General features: G+C 42.0%; 2 protein-coding genes across 8 annotated transcripts in view; one reads left to right on the forward strand and one right to left on the reverse strand.

The window, feature by feature from the left end:
• ppip5k1a (diphosphoinositol pentakisphosphate kinase 1a) overlaps positions 1-3,541 on the forward strand; it is a 39,540-nt gene extending 35,999 nt beyond the window's left edge. For all 7 annotated transcript variants that reach the window (XM_046033570.1, XM_046033572.1, XM_046033575.1 and 4 more), the window contains one exon: positions 168-3,541. In XM_046033570.1, coding sequence (XP_045889526.1) covers positions 168-865 — 698 coding nt within the window. In that variant the 3' untranslated portion in view covers positions 866-3,541. The remainder of the gene's footprint in view (positions 1-167) is intronic.
• Positions 3,542-14,167: 10,626 nt separating this feature from the next.
• On the reverse strand, positions 14,168-22,525 carry map1aa (microtubule-associated protein 1Aa). Its single transcript, XM_046033582.1, has 3 exons — positions 15,724-22,525; positions 15,366-15,592; positions 14,168-14,695 (listed from the first exon to the last, which is right to left on the reverse strand). The coding sequence occupies exons 1-3, from the start codon at positions 22,508-22,510 to the stop codon at positions 14,540-14,542; spliced, it is 7,170 nt and encodes a 2,389-aa protein (XP_045889538.1). The 5' UTR covers positions 22,511-22,525; the 3' UTR covers positions 14,168-14,539.
• Positions 22,526-23,470: the final 945 nt, after the last annotated feature.

A 23,470-nucleotide genomic window follows, 5' to 3' on the forward strand; every position in this document is an offset into this window, starting at 1 on the left:
ATCTTTCCAGACTCATTGCTCAGCAGAACCCAATGAACCAACTCTTTGTTTTTTTTTTCTTGCAAATGAAACACGTAAACTAGCTAAATTAATCATAATAATTTAGTTTTGTCTATGTTCTTATTCCCTCTCATACGAGTACTGCGGGTTTATTTTCTGTTCTGCAGACAGCAGTGGCCCATCCAGCACAGTATCCAGCGCTGGACCATCCTCTCCCACTACAGCTGACACTTCCCCACGCTTCAGCTTCAGTGATAAGATCTCCCTCACCTCTCAGAGCAGCGAGGAAACTCACTCCTCTCAAAACATTTCTACACAGCCAGTGGCTGTCTTTGGGTCACAAGTCCTTGACCCAACTTGCCCTGGTGTTTCAAACCCCTCTGAAGTCCCTCTGACTCCAAATAACTCACCAGAGGATGATGCTGAGCACTGCGCTGTTACTGATCACCAGCCTGATGATCTTGAATACACACAGGAAGTGCCAGAGGTGGATTCTGCAGCCGTGGATTCTGCAGCCGTGGATTCTGCAGCCGTGGATTCTGCAGCCGTGGATTCTGCAGCCGTGGATGCCTCCAGCGGTGCGATTTCAGATCCTGGCCTGAGACCGCCCTGCTCTGCGTTAGCTGAGCTCACTCTGAGTCGGATGGAGGGTTACTGTCTCCCCGGCTCTCTTCCTGTGCTGTTGGAACTCAGAGAGAGCAGCAGTGAGGCGGGCTCCAGCTCCCAGACGCCCCAGTCTCCAGAGGGACCTGATGAGTTCTTTGACACTCAGGAGTCGATGGAGTTGTGGATGGACAGTCCAGAAAGCCTCCCTAGTCCTGAGACGCCTCTAGAGGTCGGAGCCACTCACACAACAGAGCCGTAGGGCGTGGACACCTCCAGAACAACAGGCTACTGACCTGTCAGAAACTACAGTGGTTACATCTGTAAGCATTATCCTTGTCGGTCATGAGCAGAGAGGCATTGTACTGAGCTACATCCCACTTGGCCTCCCATATCCTCTGGCTTGTGATTCTCACACTAGGCTCTATGTTGGGCATGCCACCCATGCTGTTCATTGCCTTTTTAAAAAGCTTTCTGACAGTCCACCGGTTCAGTTCATCCATCTGTAAAGGTGTAGGAAGCCACTTGTTGTAAGGTGAAGCTTTATTGTCAAGTCTAAACTTAACAACTCTCTTTTACTGTCGTTTAATGCTGTTATGCAAGCCTTTTCTTTAAAGCTGCATTAGTCAATGTTTGACCTCTAGAGGGCAGAAACGCCCAGAGCCCTGACATGTGATCACCGTATGAAGTAGCTAAGGTGTTAGCCATCAGTTGCCTAGTTATCTGTCACCTCATTGGAGTTTGGATCCACACGATGAATTGAAGTTCAATATTCACTTTCCTTTCAGCACTGGTTTGCTCTCTACCAACTCCTGAGAAAAGTATCTGGCCCTTTAGCAGCTAGATGCTCCACTGTGCTCACCAGATAGACGATAACATTGTCTGCCTGCCATTATATGCTGGGCAGGTAATGTACAGGAAATTTATCAGGGCTTGATGAGAGTGTTGAGGTATAACCATACAGGAAATATTTTGTAAAACTAAAACAATGAGCTAAAGGACGTGTTCAATTTAATTTTTGTGACCTTAAAGATATTGATTAATGGAGCTTTAAATTGTCTATCTTGCGTCTTTCTTACTTTCAGCCATTTTTAGGCAGCCGTGCTTTATCATCAGTATGTAAGCACAAGCTTTGCTGTTTTCTTTCTTTCTCCTTAGGATGTAGAGACTTATAGACTCAATACTTTTATGAGAAACACAGGAAATGACTTGCAGTACAAGACAGAGAAAACGCAACCTCTGGCTGTTCTGTTTTTCTGTGGCGCTACATGTTTAGTACCTGCATCTGTGATTTCAAAACAAACAAATCAAAAGCTGAATGACAGCAGCTGAACCTTCATTACTGCCAGTAAAATCTAATAAGTGTTTAATCTCCCGGTCAAACCGTGTGTGCACTGCTTACTGCCAAAGTCCTTAAGCCTCATTGAAGATTTAATATAATCGGTAGGAACTGATAGAGAAAATAATATTTATTTTGAAATTGCATCTTGGAGGGAAAACAAGTCTGGTATTTTTGATACCCACATCAGATATTTAATTGTACCATAGCTATTGTATATTTGTAAAATCACCTCATGATGTTGGAAAGATCTGTAAGCTAATCTCTCATTTTATCACTGAACAAACAGGAGGGGCATTTTAAATTAAATATGCTTTTATTGTGGCAAGCAGTCATGTAGCAGGTGTGTGTGTGTGTGTGTGTGTGTATACGTGTGTGTGTGTGTGTGTGTGTGTGTTGTGTGGGGGTACACACATGCTTGAGAAGCAATTCAGGTAGATGAGTATGCTGATGTGCAATTCTCTGTTTAATCTGTGGGATTTCATGTTACATGGAGATGTACTGTACAGCTGTGAGTCATCCTGTCTGTGTGTACGGATCATCACTCACTTTGCTTTTGTGCAGCAGGTGCTGTTTGCTTAAAGGGTCAATTTGCTAAGGTGTCATGTTGTCTTGGCTCAATTTGCTCAATCATCACAAAAACAAACAAAAAAAATCCTTCTGGCCTCTTCTGGTACCTGACCATGCAGACAGTTTTGGTTTTTATTTGTCCAGGTTTTGAGACGGCAACAATGTTTGTTTCCACAACCAGTGTTGACATTACTTTGGATAATTCAGACCTCAATAAATGTTTTTCTTTGGAACTGCTGTACTCTATACAGTGTTTTCGGTGGCATATTTCATTTGCACATTTAAAAAAAAACGTGTAACTCACAGAAAATTTAGAAAAAGTCACAATTTCACAAAACGTTTTTTAATGCTTGGACGATGTGGAAATGTTTATCAATAAAAATAAAATGCAGCTAAGTGCAGCAGAAACAGACACATCATGATGTACACTTCAAGTGGGGGGGTGGGGGGGGCTGTGAGGACCACAAACTAAATTTTGTTAAATTCCAGTGCATTGAAATTGAGTCAGAAATCTCAAAGACGGATGTCTCCAAACCTGGACAAATTAAACCAAATCTCCATGGCTGGACACCACTAGAGGTGTATTTTTTGTAAAGAATTGACCCTTTAAAAGCTGCTCTGAAATCTACCTTTTAATCATTGACAGCGAACCTTCTGATAGACTGTTTAGTAATGAAATATCAATAATAATCCAAGATCTCCCTGCTGAGCTTTGGTAGCTGCCCTTCTGAATGCTTTGTGAACTGAAACATTCTCTTGTTTCATGTCTGATATTTCAACCTGTTGGCTAATAAGCTTTGGTTTAAATGCACCATGTGTGTTTTCCTTAAATCTGTGCTGACTGTACCAAGCCGATGGACTCCACAGCTCAACCACTTCCACAAATGTTTCCTCTCTGTTGTTCTGGAATAATTTCCTCTGTGTGAAGTTAATAATTTGATTTTAGAAAGATCATTACTGTATATGGAACATCCACAATAGACTGTAATTCTTCCAACAATGTTACAAAATACAGCTTTGGAATGTAAATTCCATGTGTGGGTTAACTTTATTGTTTGGTTCGGTAATATGGTTTCTGCCCTCTAAAATAAACCAGTTCAACTTAATAATCAAGTATAAAAACATTTATAGAAAGAAAGATTTTATGTAAACTTGCCATAAACGTTACGTAAACATGCCTTTGCAATATAATATATATATATAATAATTAAATATCTACAGTTATGTACGTCGAATTTAGCAATTGCCACAAAGTTCTTACAAACATACTGTATTCAATTTTTTTGTGTTGCATTTACATAATTACATTTTGAAATGTTTCATTGCAAATCATCCATTTTTTGCCTCATCTACTTTACCAGTAGATAAGGCAAACTGAGGCAAAGTAATAAAGTAAAAGATGTGGATTACCTCATTATGTCAGAAAAACAGCTAGATCTACTTGAATATGATGACTGATATAAAACGTTTAATAGTAAATAATAAATAATTTAAATCTGTGAAATCCAATAAGAGTCTTACACAAAACTATGTGGACATCTGAACATTGCATCCGTATCTGATTGTTGAACATGTCACTCAATAATCATGCCCATCAATCTGCTAATATAACAGCCTCCACTCTTGGTTTCAGTCTTTTGATTTTCCCAGCCACAAGTGCATCAGTGAAGTCCAACACTGGTGTTTGTGATCAGGTGAGGTTCACACTCGGTGTTCCAGATATCCCGAAGGTGTTCAGGTCAGGACTCTGTGCAGGCCAGTCAAGTGATTCCACAGCAAACTGGGAAAACTATTTCTTTATAGAGCTGCTTGTACACAAGGGCATTATGTTGAAACTGAAAGGGGTCTTCCCCTAAATCTTGGCACATTATCACTGTATGCCATAGCATTAGGATTTCTCTAAGGGCTCCAGCCCAACCCATAAAAAACAGCTCCAGACAGGATGTGAACAGGCGTGTATTTCTCCCTGATGATGATACTCAGACCTCAGCAGCTAAATTACGTCTGAAGTCAGACGGTGTTACTGTCGCGTAAATCTGTTAGAAGTAAATTTGTCCAGATGCCTGGAGTCAGCATTATCGCAGTGTGACGGATGTTCAATTGGAGCTGAGGAGTACAGGGAAGGAGAGGGAAGTGATTTTTTGCTGGTTACAGTCACAGGAAAAGATTTTTTTTGGAATTACCTGGATTTCTGCATAAATTGGTCATAAAATGTGATCTGATCTTTGTCTAAGTCACTACAATAGACAATCACAGTCTGCTTAAACTAATACCAAACCAACAATTATATGTTTTTATGTTTTTGGAACACATTGTGTAAACACTAACAGTGCAGGGTGGAAAAAGTATGTGAACCTCTAGGCTAATGACTTCTCTAAAAGATAATTGGAGTCAGGAGTCAGCCAACCTGGAGTCCAGTGAAATAGATGAGATTATTGGGGTTGGTTAGACCTGGCCTGCAATATTAAAAAAAACACAATTTTAATTTTGCTGTTCTCATGGAGCGTTGCCTGATGTGTACCATGCCTCTAACAAAAAAGCTCTCAGAAGACCAAAGATTAAGAACTGTTGACTTGCATGAAGCTGGAAAGGGTTACAAAGGTATCTCTAAAAGTCTTTATGTCCATCAGTCCGCAGTAAGACAAACTGTCTGTAAATGGAGAAAGTTCAGCACTGTTATTACTTTCCCTAGGAGTGGCCGTCCTGTAAAAACCACTGCACGAGCACAGCGCAGAATGCTCAATGAGATTAAGAAGGATCCTAGAGTGTCAGCTGAAGACTCACAGAAATCTCTTGAATGTGAGTTCATAGGAGGCCAAGTCGGAAGCCACTGCTGTCTAAAAAAAACACTGCTGCATGTCTGAAGTTTGCAAAAAGTAACCTGGAATTTCTACAGCACTACTGGCAAAATATTCTGTGGACAGATGATACCAAAGTTGATTTGATTGGAAGGAATACATAACCCAATGTGTGGAGGAAAAAAGGCAAAGCCCACCAACATCAAAACCTCATCCCAACTGTGAAGTATGGTGGAGGGGGAATCATGGTTTGGGGCTGTTTCGCTTGCCTCAGGGTCTGAAAGGGTTGCTATTATCAACGGAAAAATGAATTCCAAAGTTTAAGAAATTTTGCAGGATAATGTAAGGCCATCTGTCCACCTATTTGAAGCTCAACAGAAGATTGGTGATCCAACAGGACAACGACCCAAAGCAAAAAAAGTAAGTCAACAACAGAATGGCTTCAGCAGAATAAATTATGCTTTCTAGAGCCCAGTCAGAGTCCTGACCTCAACCCTGATTAAGATGCTGTGGTATGACCTCAAGAGAGTGATTCACACCAGACATCCCAAGAATATTGAAACCGTTTTGTAAAGAAGAATGGTCCAAAATTCCTTCTGACCATTGACTACTGCAACTACAGGAAACGTTTGGTTGAAGTTATTGCTGCCAAAGGAGGGTCAACCAGTTATTAAATCCAAGGGTTCACATACTTTTTCCACCGTAACACTGAATGTTTACACAGTGTGTTTAATAAAAACATATAAACATATAATTGTTTGTGTAGCATTAGTTTAAGCAGACTGTGTTTGTCTGTTGTTGTGACTGAACAGATCGGATCAAATCTTATGACCACTTTATGCAGACATGAAAGTAATTCCAAAGGATTCATATCCTTTTTCCTGCAACTGTAGTAGAATATTTCCCTCTTGAAGTAGTGGAGGAAAAATAGATGATCTCCCAAAACAGAAATGGTACGTAATTGCCGTACTTTTCGTTAAACAACGTACTTGATTAGGACTAAGTATCAAACTTTAAATTTGGTATCAAATGGCTGGTTAGATTTGTAATAATCTTGATTCGAATTCGAAATCAGAATTTTGCCAATTTTAAATTCTTGTTAAGGCAAAATGTTTGTACAGCTGTTTGTGTTTAGACAATATTGTGTCTTCTTTAAATTAATGAAAAGGGGGGGGGGGGTAAAACATGTTTATATTCATCCAGTGATGGAAGAAGTATTCAGATGGCTCAATAGCAATATCACAGTATTTAAATAACTGTTAAAGAAAGTATTATCAGTATTATTTGATCTTAAGTTTTAAAAAAAAACATAGACAGCAGAATGAGCCCATCAGTGTTACATTATTTATTGTTAAAATATTATAATTAACTTGATTGCTTTACTGTGTAAGAAACATCTTAATGCTGTAGCTGGTTGACGTGGAGCTAATTCTTACCATTTTATTTACTGTTGGGTAGTTCACGTAGAAATGATGCAGCATTTACAAGCTCATTACATTTACATTTACTCATTTGACGCTTTTATCCAAAGCGACTTACATTTGAGGACCAGCATACAAGCATCAACAGAGCATCAAATACAGATCTACAACTGACAAAACATACTAGTAAGAGCAGCAATAAGTACTAGTAAGAGCTCATAGCGCATATCACATCAATGGGGTAAATACCTAGGGAAGGAAGTAAGAGTTAATAAAAAAGTGCAATCAATACAAGGTAATTGTAGGGCATAGAAGAAGAAGAGCACAGGACGTGCATGTTAGAGGTTAGGAGTTAGAGGTGTTATAAGAGGAAGTGTTATAGGTTGTGTATGTAGCATGATCATCTGCAAAGTTACTACAGCTGTTAATGTAGTAAAAAGTACAATATTTCCCTCTGAAATGTAGTGTAGTAAATGTATAAAGTAGCTTAAAGTGCTCTAGTTAAGTGCAGGTACGTCAGATTGTCCTTAAGTACAGTACTTGACCAGATGTACTAAGTTAGTCCTCTAAGTAAGGTATTGAGAAAAGTATTATATGGAAGTCAGTACTTGTATTTAACATGATACCCAGCCCTAAACTTTATTAAATATACTTGGTTATTTTCCACCTCTGAAGAAAAGGGAAACTGTCACATCTGTTGTTCCCCCTGTTCTCCATCCTGGTCATGTGACCCAGGAGGTGATGTCATTGCAGCATCCATTCAGCAGCTTCTCACAGCGGTGACTGTCCTCTAGCTTCCAGTCTGCTCCTTCCTCCAACACAGTATCAGCTTCACAAAGACAAAACAGTGTCTGACAACAAAAACAGGGAGTTGATGCTCCACCAACTGCCGTCTCTGTTCAGCTTGTTTTGCATGACACATCAGCACCGCAGGGCCTCAACGCTTTCACCCTGCAGATCTTTGGACTCTCAGACTGTTGAAAAAGGGTTTACAGAGTCTGAACAAAGTCCACACTGTTCCTGTGTTTGGACCCCGCCACCCCTCGATTACATCATCCTTACACTCTGAGACAGTGAGGAAGGAAAACTGGAGTACAAATCCTTTGGTTCCTGACCCAACAATGGGCCGGAAGAGGATTAACAAGATAGGAAAGGAGAAGAGTAATTGATTTTTCCACGCAATTTATTTATTTTGTTTGTTTATTACTTTTTTCTTAGTCACACTAAGTGGCATGGCTGTAGGGAGAGTAATGTCCGACTGTTGAACATTTGTTTTCCAGAGAGGATACATCCTAATGCCTTTGGTAATCCTTTTTTTATGCCATGAGATTGACTTTTTGGCGTTTGGTAAAGATATTAAAACCATGAGGTCAACATTTTAATTTGTCCAATACTTTGGTTTAAAGACTTGCAAAACTAATGACTTAACCATCAGCTTTAGCTGTGCTTTGTGTTTTGCTTAATTAGCAAATGTTAGCATGCTAACCTGAGATGGTCAACATAGTAAAACATGCACCCTTTTCACTGCAAACATTTTGACATGTCATAGCAGGAAAAGCAACTTTGTATTTAATAACATCAATGACGGCTGCCATGTATTGAGTTGAGCCAGTTCCAGTTTATGTACTCTGTTGTTTTGCTTGTATCTTTTATAAACCAAATCTTCCAATCAGTGACATCTCACAGCCGGTCGGACTAATTTTGGGTTCATTTTCTGTGGCCCAACAGGTAAATGAGGTCCCCAACCTAATGTTATTGAGATACGAAAGAATAAAAAATGCATTTTAGATGAATGATATGTATTGTCAAATAAGTTGAGATCCCAGCACTCTAACACAACAAACAATGGCTCACTAAAGCCATGGAACTGCAAGGTACTTTCCAACTGAATAACACAAATGAGTATAATTTCTATGGTAACCAAAAGAGTGTCAGGTACTTTCCAACTCATTGTGTAGCAGTACCATGTGTAATGTATTAGATGCAACAACTACCGTATAATGTGATCAACTAAGAAATGAAAAGAAAATGATTAACTACGAAATGCAATGAAAGGGATCATGATTTTAATAGTATTTATTAAAATGTGTGTGTGTAAGAATAAGAGGAGTAAAAGGATTATGAGACATGTTGAACTTGTTGTGAAATACTGAGATGGGTGTAACGGTCTTATGACTATGAGTCATTGGGAGAGAAGGGTCAGCAAGGGGAAATAAAATAGCCAAATAAGGACATCTCTGGCCCAACTGAATTTCCGGATGAACAAGCTATGTTACAGTAGTCACGTAGACAGGAAAAGGGTGGTAGCTGATTTGACAAAGAAACTCAGCTACGGAGTAGGATATATAAAGAGGAGTCAGAGAGAGATCGGGTTATTCCCTGGCGGATCTCAGAGGCATCGGACTCGGAGCAAGACCATCACCAAGAGCCTAAGACAAGAAATGGGGATTTGAACAGCAAACAACCAGAAAATACTTCAGAGATTTCTTCAGGGGACTTCAAGAGATCGAGCCACAGAGGGTAACCACAACATCCAAACCAACTGAAGAATCATCGGACTCAGAAGTTTTTCTCTCTCTCAACTGTAACGAAGACTGAAGACTTTTGAAGACAGTTCGAAGGCTTTGGACAAAGCCTCGAGTTTCTACAAGACTCCACAGATCAGCAGAAGAGGGAAAGATCTCCTTGGCCAGGACGACTCCTTTCCCTCCCCTTCTCCCCAAAAAGAAGACATCAAAACACTCAAGCTCAGCTATCATAATCAGGTTTTGAATTTTAGAGATTTTTTATCAGTTTACTCAAGTTTTAATCAGTTTAAGTTGTATGCTTGCCTTTGCTTAATTTTGCAATAAAATATATAATCACTGCATTTATAGTACCAGTAGTAGACATTGAATTTCTTTCTAAGGTAGTAATTCATTAGGTAAAGTGTGTTTAACATCTTTAAGGTTCTTATGGTGTTTTCGCCCGGTTCTCCTGGTACTTTAAATGCAGTGTTAATATATTTTATTGCAAAATTAAGCAAAGGCAAGCATACAACTTAAACTGATTAAAACTTGAGTACACTGATAAAAAATCTCTAAAATTCAAAACCTGATTATGATAGCTGAGCTTGAGTGTTTTGATGTCTTCTTTTTGGGGAGAAGGGGAGGGAAAGGAGTCGTCCTGGCCAAGGAGATCTTTCCCTCTTCTGCTGATCTGTGGAGTCTTGTAGAAACTCGAGGCTTTGTCCAAAGCCTTCGAATTGTCTTCAAAAGTCTTCAGTCTTCGTTACAGTTGAGAGAGAGAAAAACTTCTGAGTCCGATGATTCTTCAGTTGGTTTGGATGTTGTGGTTACCCTCTGTGGCTCGATCTCTTGAAGTCCCCTGAAGAAATCTCTGAAGTATTTTCTGGTTGTTTGCTGTTCAAATCCCCATTTCTTGTCTTAGGCTCTTGGTGATGGTCTTGCTCCGAGTCCGATGCCTCTGAGATCCGCCAGGGAATAACCCGATCTCTCTCTGACTCCTCTTTATATATCCTACTCCGTAGCTGAGTTTCTTTGTCAAATCAGCTACCACCCTTTTCCTGTCTACGTGACTACTGTAACATAGCTTGTTCATCCGTAAATTCAGTTGGGCCAGAGATGTCCTTATTTGGCTATTTTATTTCCCCTTGCTGACCCTTCTCTCCCAATGACTCATAGTCATAAGACCGTTACACCCATCTCGCCGATTTTTTATCAGTTTACTAAAGTTTTAATCAGTTTAGGTTGTATGCTTGCCTTTGCTTAATTTTGAAATAAAATATATAATCGCTGCATTTAAAGTACCAGTAGTAGACATTGAATTTCTTTCTTCACTAAGGTAGTAATTCATTAGGTAAAGTGTGTTTAACATCTTTAAGGTTCTTATAGGTTGCTCTAGCCAACAAAATTAACTTATCCTTGGGGCCTATTTTCCTGGCCGCTAAACACAATCCTAGCAACTATACCAAGTGCACTGATCAATGAGAAGAGAGCTGTTATTAACGGGCGTGGCTGGGGTGGTATTTGGCTCTAGGGCTATTCAGTCAGGTGCCATTTCAGAGTAAGCAGGGTAGGCGTTCGGAAGAAGACAGTGAGAAGCTAGGCGAATCTCTTCCACACCAGCTTAAACAGTCCTCAGTTATACCTAATAGGGTAATACCCATAGGCCTACAGGATCGGACCCTTTAAGACGGAGAGCTGGTCCAGTACCTCCTGAACAGGGGTGACTCAGGATCTAACAGTATACACTTTGATCATAAAAAAAGAAAACAGTAAACAAGTTGCTGCCATTAAATTGTATGTATGTGACCGAGGGGTATTCTATCCGGAAGTTATTGTAAACATTGTGATTGGTTGTATTGGGCATGCTCACTCACTGATATGGCTTACTGGAACACTTACTAGGAGCAAACTCTTAGGTCTTGTTGTTTAAATGCTGGGGGTTTAGCTCCACAGGCCTCTAAAAAGTACTAAAAAACCCTATCAGTCAAACTGCACATAGATATGCAACCTGTGAGTAGAGTTGGTGGGGGAACCAGTGGCCTAGAAATTGTGTCCATAATCAGTTGAAAGTTTATAGAAGGAAAACATTTATCCAATTATACACAAAGAAAAGAAGAGGGAGACATTTCTCTTTCTTTTTTTTCCTTTTATTGGTCTTTAACACCTTTTAACAATAAATGTGTTTTCTATTTTACTTTTTTTAATCATTTAAAGAGAGATAAAGATAATATTGCACTTAAAACAAGAGATGAAAGTAGAACCATGAAGCAGAAAGGAGGAAAAAAACAACCACAAGGCTTTCTTTACAGCACAGCATAGCCAGGTTACATGTGCTTTCTCTGTAACAGACAGCTTAGCTTCTTAAATATACATCTTTTAAAATAGCATTTCTATGTTGTCAGTTTTTCTTTAGCTATTACAATACAGGATAACTCAAAAAAGGTACACATGCACATACAAGCAGGGCTCACTGAAAACCAACGGTGTTTATGATTATTTGTTTCACGGCAGACATGTCTGAATGCCACAGTTATTTTTTATTTTTTTTTGCACAATACGGAAATGCAGCGCTTATGTGTGAGTGTGTGTATTAAGCTTTGTCTGGAAAAAGTGTGAATATTAGGAAGTCCTCTAGAAATGTGTTGACATGAGTGAACTGAGTCCCTCATGTCTGGCAGTCTGGGTTTTGAGTGGTCTGCTTATAGGTGAGTAGTGTTGATTTTGTAATTACTAGCCTTTACAGTGATGCAGTATTAAATAGGAATGCAGATTACAGCGTCATTCACTGACGCAGTGGGTTAACAGGAAAACACTGGCGTCACGGTTAACCCTGTTTCATCAAAGATGCTGTTAATGGATCCTTTTAAATCAGCAGGCAATAGAAACCTCAACTCGACATCATCTCCCCAAAGTCACAGACATTGCAACTTGTTCATCAAGCTGACAACATTTTAATCTGCTGACAGAAATCATATTGTTTGTCAAACTGCATCCTACCATCCAAAGAAAGAAACTGTGGTGGGTATAATCTGCACACAAAGTTTTCCTCCCTGCACAGTCGGGATGTATTGCAGGCCAACGAAAGGTTGTTACTGCCAGTGTGAACAATGACTCAGATGTACCATATGATGCACAGTAAACAAGGCAGCCAGGAGATCAAAGTCCTCCACAGAGAACGTAAAGGTAATCTGCATCTTCACATTCAAATCAACTAGTACCGCTGAGGTTTGTGCTCCACTCCCTGCAGCCCTCTGGTTTTTTAAAAAGTCATCGCCTTTATGAACATGCATCTGTTATACATGCATCCCTAGATGAGTTGAGGGAGTAAAATATCATACAGTGGAATTTCTGGATTTTTGCTGTGGATCATAAAATAGCAACCCTAGTGAGGTGCGTTGGTCCTGTAATTTGTTGAATAGTTGGTTTTATTCCTGGTTAAAATCTATTAAATTACTCAAAACTTATCAAAATATAAAATTATCAATATCAAATTAAAACACATCTACACTTAATATTAAGTTTGTGTCACTTAAAAACATCCACTGATTTACCACTGAAAAGAAAGATAAATTGCCAGTTAAATGATAACAATTTAAAAACAAGATGTAATAAGTTAAGGAGATTGTGGCTAAAAACAATTTTGAAAGACAAACTATATTTTCTGCAATAACTAAAAGTACCCAGAAATAAAATAGCACAGGTTTTCAGTGCAATAGCTGTAATTATACATTTTATGTTGCTTAATTTGAAAAAAAGCAAAAACTGCTTTAAGTTTTGCACACTGGTTACTATTTGTGCTTCTTTAAGTGGCAGCTCAAGAAAATCTAAAATTCAACTGCGGAAATACTGAGTTGGTGCTTTAAAAGTGCCATTTTATGCTCAATATGTACAACTAAGACCTTTTTGTGCACTGACGTTCTCACAGACAAAACTCAGAACAACAGAGACCAGCTCGCCGTAGCCTCTGCCACAGAGCTGTGGATGTACCGCACACTGAAATACCTTACATTTCTATGACAATTCCCTTCCAGCACAGCAGGACAGAAAGGCACATGTGGGTGACAGTCTAACCTCTACTTTCAATCGAACCAGTTCATATCTTTGTTCACCAGGCAAACACAATCTCTCCGCGCAACCACATGTTCCTATTGTTGTAATGGAATACAATCTTGATTCTTTAACACAGCTTTTGTATAAAGATCTTTCCGACGCAGCAACTGGTATGAGGTTTGTCTTCTTTCCTATAAGGAGCTTTGAACATGGAGTGCTGTTCTGTATGTAAAGACATAAACAAGTAGAATCCAAAGATCAGGATGATGATTTTGTACTGGTTTCACCCCCTCTGCCTTCAGCTCTCCTCATGATCCACTGCAACAATATGTTAACTGGAAATACACTGGAAAAAATACATCAAAGACTACAGGAACAATTATAGAGAGAACTTATTTGTCAAATTCACTGTAAGAAATAAACAGCCACTGAGAAATTCTTACTGTAACGATTGATTTTCACTTTGAAATAACCGTAGAAATATCATAATTCACTACAATACAGATTTTTTTTTTTAATATGGTCTTCCATATCCTACAGCAAATATACTCTTTATACTACTATAAAGACATGTTGAAAGGACCACTGGGGTCTACTTGAACATTTTCTATCTTACTATGTCAGTAGGAGGAACAAAGTTCAACACTGGGACTGTCATTGTTTTAGAAGAAAGACGGAAAGTACAATTAGAGGAAAGGAAATTAATCACAATTAGCAGCCTGTAATGATCATTTTCTATCAGCAAACGTATTCAATTGATCACTGGTATTGTGAAAGGCTTGATGTTTGGAATTCGCATTTTGTCGCTGGCTCTAAGGTGCGCAGACTTGTGCTTAAATTTAGGCCAATTAGAAGACAAGCAACCAAACATCAGTTTTATATTGTTTCCTTTATGACACTCTTTTTTTTTGTCTCGGCCAATAAACAAAGACTCCATTGTCTCACAGGGTATGGGAAAGATTTGAGTTAAGGAACAGAAAAAAAAAATGCTTTCTCCCTTTTACAGGACTGAGTAATAATAACGTAGCAGAGGACAACTGTCAGAAAACTACATTTGAAATACAAATAGTGATAGCCACAACAAGCTTAGAAATGAATAAAAACTCTAGAAAAAAATAGATATTATCCAGATCTGTTTCTGCTTTCGGTCAAGTGCCCAGAGCAGAGACAGATTTATCAGGCTATAGAGAAGAGCAATTAAAAACAGATCTACACTGGGGAGGCTAGGAGGAGAGAGAGTAAACAAGGATCTTAAAACTCGATCTTGCAGGCGGGGAAAGACTCGTCCTGCATGACAACGGTGCTGCTGGAGGCTAGGACCATGATGTTGAGCTCCTGCTGCTTCTCATGTGTCTGCTGGTACCAGTCACGGGTCACCTCCGTGTCGTGGGTGGGGATCAGTGTCACCTGAGAGGGAGACAAGAGATCAGGAAATGTCCTAACTGACAAAGCTGAGACGATAAGCGCAGGAAAGGGTGTGACAAGGGCAATAGAAAATAATTGAAAACCTGGGTTCCACACAGTGTAGACATTTGTGAATCTGCCAATATGTGTTCAAACATTAAGATTTTGTTTCACTTGAGCTGGTTGAATAAAATCTGCGCGCTGATAATCAAGATAATTAGTGTTTTACAGAAGTGCATTAGTTCAGACACTTTTTGTTGTTCCAGGTATGTAAATCCACAACATTTTTAACTCAAGTGTTAAAGTAAGAGCACTCACTCGCGCCTACCTCCATCCTCAGTGAAATGCAAATATCAGGCCTCGCCCTCTTGGTTTTTACTCTTTCCAAACAGGGCCCTAGCTTATCTGATGGACGTATAGCAAAGCCCAAAGTTGTATCCATCTGTATGTTATTATAATGCACAGCCCTCTGTTAAATTCTGTGAAATGTAACAACCCCGATGAGATGTGCATGTTTACATTATTATGGCAAAATTATGCTGGTGATGTCACTTGGACTTTCAGCATCCTGTGATTTGCTTATATCGTATGCCCTACCTCAGCTAGTGGGTGCATGAATTATTTAGTGATAGTTCTGCTGCTAACTTAAAGAATGTACAGTGGGAAATGTTACCTGTAGGTTTGATCCCCACTGAGCTTTGCCATCCAACAGTGCATCAAGGACTCCTCGGCTTGGTTCACCACTTGCTGCATCATTCCCGCTCACCACATAGTATGCAGAGCGAATGCGTTTGAAAAACTCCTGGTCCACGTTCTTGGCACTGCAGTGGTTGGGAATGTATGCCAAGTCCACATAAATCGGTAAGGCAGGAGCAGCTGCAGAGCCGGACTTCTGAGAACCTGTGTGGGAGAATGACACCAAACTCTTACTATGTGCAGAAGAATATACTGTATCTTACCAAACTTGTTTTGTAGAATCCAAATTATTTTTGATAAGCTTTCGGGATTATCTTTTTAATGATTTTGCTCACCTGAACTGCTCTTGACACCGTTAGTCAACCCCTTGCCAGGGTTGTAGCTCGACCTGGAGAGGTCATCATCTTTGGAGCCCTGTCCATCAGACAGACGAGACATACGTGAGCTCTTGTCCGCCTCCTTCTTCTTCAGCGAGGCACTGCGAGGAGACGGTGTCTGTTTGACAGGCATGGGAGACCTCTTGCGTCTGGCTGGGGATGCTGATTTGGTTTTCCCCGAAGCCTTCTTTAAGCCTTTGGCTTTTGGCTCTTTCTTAATTGAGCCATTATCCAAAGAGTCAGGATCCACCATGCAAACATCTGGGTGTGGGGGGTGTGGGTAGGGGTCCATGAGGGGAGCAGGAGGAGGGTCATGACTTCTCCTAGAAGAATGATGGCTGCCTCCTCCTGTGGCAGATAATTTATCAACAGGCATGTAGTCCGCATCCTCATCTGAGTCCATGTTACCCTCACCAGTGACTGAGGGGTATTCCTCAGTGCCTGGAGGTACATCAGAGTCTGACTGAGAGGCTAAAGACTCGCTGACAGAGGTGGGCGGTGTGTCCTCTGTGGCCAGACCCAGTCCTGCTGCCAAGCCACCAGCTTGGTGCAGAGAGCTACTGTGAGGCTGGTGATGATGGGGCTGTTTGTGAGCCCTTCTCTTTACCGACAGATCGTTTTCATCGCCCTGCGATTGGTCACTTCTGTGCCCTTGCTCCTCATCATCCTCGTCGCTGGATAACTGCCGCATGCATGGGTTGATGAAGGAAGGTGAGAGGTCCTCTTTGCGCTGCCTGCACTCGGAGGAGGAATATCCAGGAGAGGTGCGGCTGGTATAAGAGGAGGTGGCTCCAATTGGGACATCACCAGCAAGATCCTGATCACTGTCGTCATCATCCTGCCCTCCTCGGCTGCACTCTTCAGCGTAGAACGGTGAGCGAAATGGCTGATCAGTTGAAGAGAGTGAAAGCGGACGTGCAGGGTGTTCTGGCTCCATCTCACACTCCTCTTCAAACTCATCATCATGACGGTAATGGGGAGGGGAGTCTCCGGGCACCATCCCCATCTGGGGCTTTGACATCTCCCACTCATAAGAACTCCTGTAACCTGCTGCTCCCTCTCTGGGCTCCACCTTGGTTGGGCCTGAAGATGCACCACTAGCTGCTGCTCCAGCAGGGAGATTGGAGCTTGAGCTGACCTCCGTGGGGCCATTGACTGTGTCTGGCTTGCTGGCCTGGAGAGGTGAGGTTATGTAGGAGCCAAGAACATCAGGGAGTGCACCACCAGTCTTTTCACTGGCAACTGGAGCAACAGGCTTGTCAGAAAATGAGAGGCTACCAGCCAGGTTGCCGGAAGGCGACCTCCGAGTCATTTCACGCATATAAGCCTCCTCATCCTCTTCTTCACTGTCAGTCTCTTCAAAGTAATGCTTGCCTTCTGTGTCTGGGCGAGGTGAGGAAGTGACTCCAAACAGAGCTGCACTGGCTGCCTCTTTGTCCTTGGCGAGCTCTGCGGATGGAGAGAACGGTCCTGCTGTGGCTCCATACCCAACAGCTGTGTCCAACTTGGACCATTCAGGCTTATAGAAGCAGTCTGATTGAGGGCCTTTGTCCAAAACTCCACCTAATGAAGTCGTATGCTCCTTCTTGTCCTCAGCAAAAGCAGTGGACGAGAGCGATGGGAAGGGCTTGACCTCCTGAAATGGGCTGAGGGGTGAGAAGCGGGCTAAACTGGAGGTGGACTCAGCCGTGGTTGTAGCGGGGATCTGTTTTTCAGACACTTCTAGATAGTCATCTTTGGCACCAGCGGAGCCGTAGTAGGGAGAATCCATGACCAATGAGTGTTCATCTTTAAAGGAGGAGTACTCAAAGAGGGGCTCAGCAGGCGTCTCCAGCTCCTCTCCAAACTGACGGCTGGTGGAGAGTGAGCCTGAGGTGGAGGAGGAATAGCTATAGGCCGAAGAGGAGGAGTACCCGGGGGCAGCTGTGGTCGTGTACTGAAAGCTTGAATCCAGTGATCTCTTACTCAGAAGGTCTGGTGTCTTCTGTTTCTCAAAATCAGGATCAGCTCTGTCGTTCTGGTAAAAACTGTCCTCTGTTGGTTTCAAATTGAAATCCTTGTTACCTTTGTCTGTGGTCTGACTTAAAAATGAATCTGTCTCACCACTTCCATATGAGTACTCAAACCCTGAGGAGTAGACAGAGAAACCTGTAGCCCCTAAATCCAGGGATGAGGAGTCAACTTTAGCTTTGTCTTCAGCCTTTGTGAGTGAGCTAGAGCTGCTTTCTTTCATATTTGGCTTCCCCTGACTGTTATAGCCATATCCAGCCATAGAAACCATAAATTCAGGCTTATTTGAACCAAATATTTCACTGACTGGACTTTTTACTTCCTTCTCAGACTTGTCTTTAGTGCCCTTCTCCATATCAGAATCAACAGCACCTTCAACGTCGTCCTCTTCATCCTCTTCGTCTTCCTCCTCCTCCTCATCTTCATCAACAACATCGTCATCATAGTCCTCCTCATCCCTTGCTGTTAGTTTTCGCATATCAATCTCCAAGCATGAGCCTTTCTCACCGTAGCCGGTGGCAGCAAGTTTGTCTACATCAAAGGCTGTCATTGAGGAGTATGTCTGGGGCTTTGTGCCGTCAGTCTGGCTTTTAAAAGATAAGTCTTTTTCAGATGATAAAGAAGTAGACGAGGCCTCAGGTCTATCAGCCACTGAAGGGAATCGGCTACCTGTGCTGTATTCAAAGGTATCCTTTCCATCGACCTCTTTTTCAAATGGAGGTTTAGCAGAAGTGCTCTTGGAGTCAAGCCACGATGAGGCAGAGGACTCTTTTCCAAAAGAGACACTAAATCCCTCCTTCTCTGACATCTTGTCCGTGGCTGTTACTGGAGATGGGGGCTCATGTTTCTGGAAATCCACTTCACCCATTGTAATGTCCTTTTTATCTAAGGACTCCTGCTGATATGAATCAGAGTCCACTGAGCTTGTTTTACTGTCATAAATGTCACCGTAAGAGAATGTTTTGCCATGCACATAGGGTGTGTCTTGTCTTATATACAAAGCCTTTTCTTTGCTCTCCTTCTCTGGAAAATCATAGAGACTGAAATGAACACTTTTCTCAGCCTCTTTAGAAGCGATATCTGTTTTCTCCGTGCTTTCATTTTTTAAGTCTACTTTGCTTTGATCTGCTGGTACGGGCTTTGACCCTATCCCACTTGGGACACCATCATCATCTTCCTCTTCATCTTCGTCTTCGTCTTCGTCTGAGTACATCACTTGAGGTTTTGGTTTCTCCTCTGTGCAAAAAGACACCTCTGTCTTGTCCGAGCCCTTGACTTCTGTTTCTATCTTTGCAGATTTTGCCTCAAAGGTGAAGTCATCATCCAAGAAGCACCCCTCTTTTGCCTCCATAAGCTTGGCCTTAACAGTTGGCTGTAGATCCTTTTTGGCGTAACAGTCCTCTCCTTCATCGTCTTCCTCGTTTTCTTCATTGGATTCTTCAGACACTTCAATCGCTGTTTTGTCACCTAGAAGACCAACAAAGGAGGTATTGTCTGACATGGTGACTGATTTATCTGTTTTCTGATAGTCGACTTTAACATCATTCACCGCCTCATCTTTGTCTTCTGGCTTAAAGGGTTTCTCTTCTGTTGGAGAGTAGCCACTGCTTGTAGGCACCGACTGTGTGGGTGAGCCCAGTTTCATGGTGCTGTCATCTGGACTTAGACATCTTTCCTCACTCTCCTGCCTGGAGTTGGACTCTAACCCAGGAGAGAAAGATGGAGGGGGTGAAACAGGCTTCATATCAGCGCCAGTCTTCAATCCCTCTGTGCTAAAGAGAGACTGGTTTTCTTTGACAGCTTGTGTGGGAGAGTACTGCATGGCAGAGAAGGGAGGAGGAGAAGAAAAAGTGGAAGAAGGTTTCTCCTTCTCCTGGAGCATCATGGAGGCTGCATGTTCATAGCCTTCTTGGAGTTTGCCCAGAGGGATCTCAACGTTCGGAGTCTGGTCCTCGTCCTCTTCTTCGTCATCGTCTTCTTCTTCGTGTACTGATTTGATCTTTGCATCACCCTCCATCTCAGGAATGTTGGGCTGGTACTCATCAGAGGAAGGAGACTTAAAGCACTTGTCGTCCTCCAGAGAGGAGGTCGGTGAGATAGTTCCTGCTGAGTGGAGATAGTCCTTCCCATGGATGGCCTCAGCACGTGAGGGGATACTGTTGATGGTGTCAAGCAGGAGAGAGTTCCTCCCAGCTTCCTCAGTTTGAGGTGCTGTTACAGAGGCTATTGATTGGTCCTCAGCTACAGACGTGGCAAAGGACGACAGTTTGTCATATTCTGTGATGGATGTTGCTGAGGAGATGTGCTCCTCCTCTGCAAGAGGAGCAGCAATGATAGCAGGGTAAGGTGCAAGCTCAGGCTCGTGACCTCCCATGAAAGCTTTGGGTTTAGCATTTGGAATATCAAAAACAGCGGAGCTCTTCATCTCTTTTATACCATGCATGGAGTCAAAGGTGCCAGGAACGTCAGGGACAGAGACGTCATAGGAGCCCACATCATAGCGCAGCTGTGGGATCTTATCTTCTGTTTCGTCATGGATCTCCTCATCAGAGATGGTCTGTTCAGTCTCAGAGTAACCGGGGATGGTCTCATCTTGGATGTAGGAGAATTGCTCCGAGGCAGTGGCTGCTACTTGCTCAGACAGGGCTGGGGTTGTTAAAGGTTTTTGCTCAGTTGGCTTGGTGTCCAACTCCTTTCCAGGTTTTTCCTTTTTCGCCTCCTCTGTTTTATATTTCAGGACCTCGTCATCTTCTGTTCCTTCGAGTTCAGCTTTTTCAATTACATCACCCTCCTCCTCTGAGCTGTCACTCTTCTTTGATCTGTCTTTTATGTCGTCCTTCACAGGGTATTTGTCATATTTCTCCATTTTCTCCTCTTCATACTTCTTGTCAAAACCATCACTTGCTGCCTTCTTTTCAGTGGTTGCAACCTGTTCTGACACACCCTTGTCTTTGTTGTATTCTTCCTGTTTGACAGGCGATTTTGGTGAAGCAGATTTTATCTCTGTGGATGGGGATGTGACTTTCTCATCACAGAAAGGTAAGGAAGAAACTTTAGTATCTGTGTACACTGAATGTCCAGACATCACATCATTCTGGATAGGCTGGGTCTTAAGTTTAGACAGCTCTTCTTGTTTCAGAGCCTCAAAGTCCTCAGTGAGGTCTTCTGGGGAGGACACAATCGACCTGTCAGCCAAAGCTGCTGCTGCAATCTCTTCAGGGATGTTCTTTGGGACTGGCTTTGACTCATTTGCTTCCTCTTTAACTGCTTTATTTTTGTCTGCCTTGGGCTTAGCATGAGTCTTAGCCTTATGCAGAGTTTTTCTCACTTCAGGGGTAAGCGGCTTCAGGTCAGGTTTAGTAATTTTTCTCAGCTCTGGCTTACTTGGGTCCTTCTTTTTATCCTCCTTGGCTTTACTTTCTTTTTTCTCTTCTTTTCTAATATTTTCATCTTTCTTTACTTCACGTTTCTCTTTCTTTATTTCTTTTTTCTCTTTGTCTTTCTTTTCATCCATCTTGGATGCTTTCTCCTGCTTGGCAGTTTTTTCCTTGGATATTTTCTTTTTGTCTGATTTTTTGTCTGCCACGGGGGCCACCTCACTATTTTTCTGTTGTTTGGTGGCTTTTAGACTTTCACTTTTGAGTTTCTTCTCTTCTTTCTTTTCTACTTTATTCTCTTTAGTGATGTCACTCTTGGACTCTTCCTCCTGCCCACTGGGTTCTTTCTTTGTAGTTTTAGAGTGTGGTTTGGGTGAAGATTTGAGACTCTCTTTGCTGTCAGTTCTTGATCTTATTTTAGTCTGTTTGATGATGGGGGGAGGTACCCCAGATGATATGTCTTTTTGGGTAGCCACTGGGTATCGCAGGAAGTCCAGGTGTTTCAGTTTCTCAAGGCCCTCAAAGATTTTATTCTGCGGTGCATTTCCAGGGAAGAGCACCCTTACTATCTTTTCTGTTGGACGGTGAGGAATCCAAACAATGAGAGCGGTAACTGATGTCAAATAAGGGACAGATATTTCTCCTTCTTTTCCATTTGGCATCGTAATGCCTGTCTTGGCTTTGCTGTTTCCAGCCCATTTCTGCATTAGAAACTGCATCTCTTTGCTCTCTTTTACAGGGTTTAAGACATACATATCTAACTTTCCCACACCAAGTTTGTGGAATAGTGTGATAGGTTCAATAGTGTTGCTGACAACCCTGTGAAGAGGTTCTGGTGTGATACCAAGCTTGTTGAGGTACTGCAACGTAAGAGATGCTTCCTCAATGCTTCGTTTCACTTTCAGTGTGGACTCAGGCATCCGAAGCTTCTCTGGGACGTTAAAAAACACGATCCCAAGCTCAGGAGAGATTAGGTTCTTCATCCAGTCACCGTTGCTGCTAGAGCCAGATCCTTGGTTATGCTCCTCCTCTTGTTCTGCAATCTTTCTCTGGAACAACCCATTGATTCCAGGAAGGTTGTCCGCACCAATATGGGTGAGCAGAACAGAGTCGATCCTGTCCAGGTGGCGAACAAGCTTCCAGAAGCAAGACTTCCGATCAGATCCTCCATCCACCAGGATGTTGAATCCATTGACGGCAAACAGAGCCGAGTCTCCCCTCCCTCCAGGGAAGATGTAGCAGCAGGGTTTGGACAGCTTCAGAAAACCTCCAGAGGTGGGGGGCTCCAGAAGGTCAAAGGATGACGGCACATCCACTGTCTCTGAGACATATTCAGTAAATTCAGTGACTCCGTCCATGTCGGGGAGGTGTGGTTCTGGGTTCAGGCGGTATTCCAGATGATTTTGGAGTGACTGCTGCTCCTGGCTTTGGCCCAGGGAGCTCCAGCCCCCGTCTCCCTGACAGGAAACAGTAAGTCTGGATGGCTGCTCTGAAAAGGCCCTGGACAGGAGTTCAATCACCTGGGAACACAGTAACAGCAAAAACCAGCTGAAAATAACTGCTTATGTAAACTTTCTAATCGCATCGATGATCCTTACACGTACACGGTAAAGAAGTATTTGAAAAGAAAGAGTACTTGGCTTACTTCAGGGCTGGAGATAATGTTGGAGAAGTGTTGCCAGGTGAAGGCTCCACCTTGCAGTAGGATGTCACCTCCCTGCTCAGAGCTCTGGCCGCTCAGTATCAGCAACTTATTCCCAGAAAAGTCAGTAATCAAAGAGCGAATCTAGGTAGAGTACAGGAGACCAACTATAAGAACAGAAATAACAATAATCCTTCATAATGATAAGTCTTCTATAAGTCATTAAGTTATTGTACTGGACAGATGAAAAATGCAGAGGTACAGTACACAGCACCGTGTATTTCCAAGCAAACATGGTTTCTTGGCAGGTTCAGGGGCCAGGTCTATTACAGATAAATTGTTTAGATTATGCAGGTTTAACCATTACTTGCCTTTCCATCATACAGTAGACAAATATAATAATGAAAACTACAAGGTTAATTCATTACAACATAATTTATACATTTAAACTGCAGTCAAAGCCTTAGCTAACAACTGACTAATTTTCAAAGCTGAGGCATCTAAGTGAGTTTATTTATTGGCAGAATATCCATATAGTAACCAGCAAGTGCTGTCGTGTTCTTCACAAGTGAAACCAAGTTTGACGCAGACTGAACACATTGGCGGAAAACTCCTCAGTATGATTTAAAAAAATACAAAGCATTTCCAAGTGTAACTGCAGGCGAGTTGTGAGCAT

This window comes from Micropterus dolomieu, linkage group LG20 (assembly GCF_021292245.1).
Source record: "Micropterus dolomieu isolate WLL.071019.BEF.003 ecotype Adirondacks linkage group LG20, ASM2129224v1, whole genome shotgun sequence".
In the NCBI taxonomy this organism is placed as follows: Eukaryota; Metazoa; Chordata; class Actinopteri; order Centrarchiformes; family Centrarchidae; genus Micropterus; species Micropterus dolomieu.

What these genes read in the sequence shown, in the direction of transcription:
- map1aa (XM_046033582.1), bottom strand. Translation starts at nt 22,510, where the DNA reads ATGGACGGAGTCACTGAATTTACTGAATATGTCTCAGAGACAGTGGAT. An exon ending in CGGTGTCAAGAGCAGTTCAG is followed by an intron (nt 15,593 to 15,723) that starts GTGAGCAAAATC and finishes TCTCCCACACAG; the next exon opens with GTTCTCAGAAGTCCGGCTCT. An exon ending in AGTGGGGATCAAACCTACAG is followed by an intron (nt 14,696 to 15,365) that starts GTAACATTTCCC and finishes TCTCCCTCTCAG; the next exon opens with GTGACACTGATCCCCACCCA.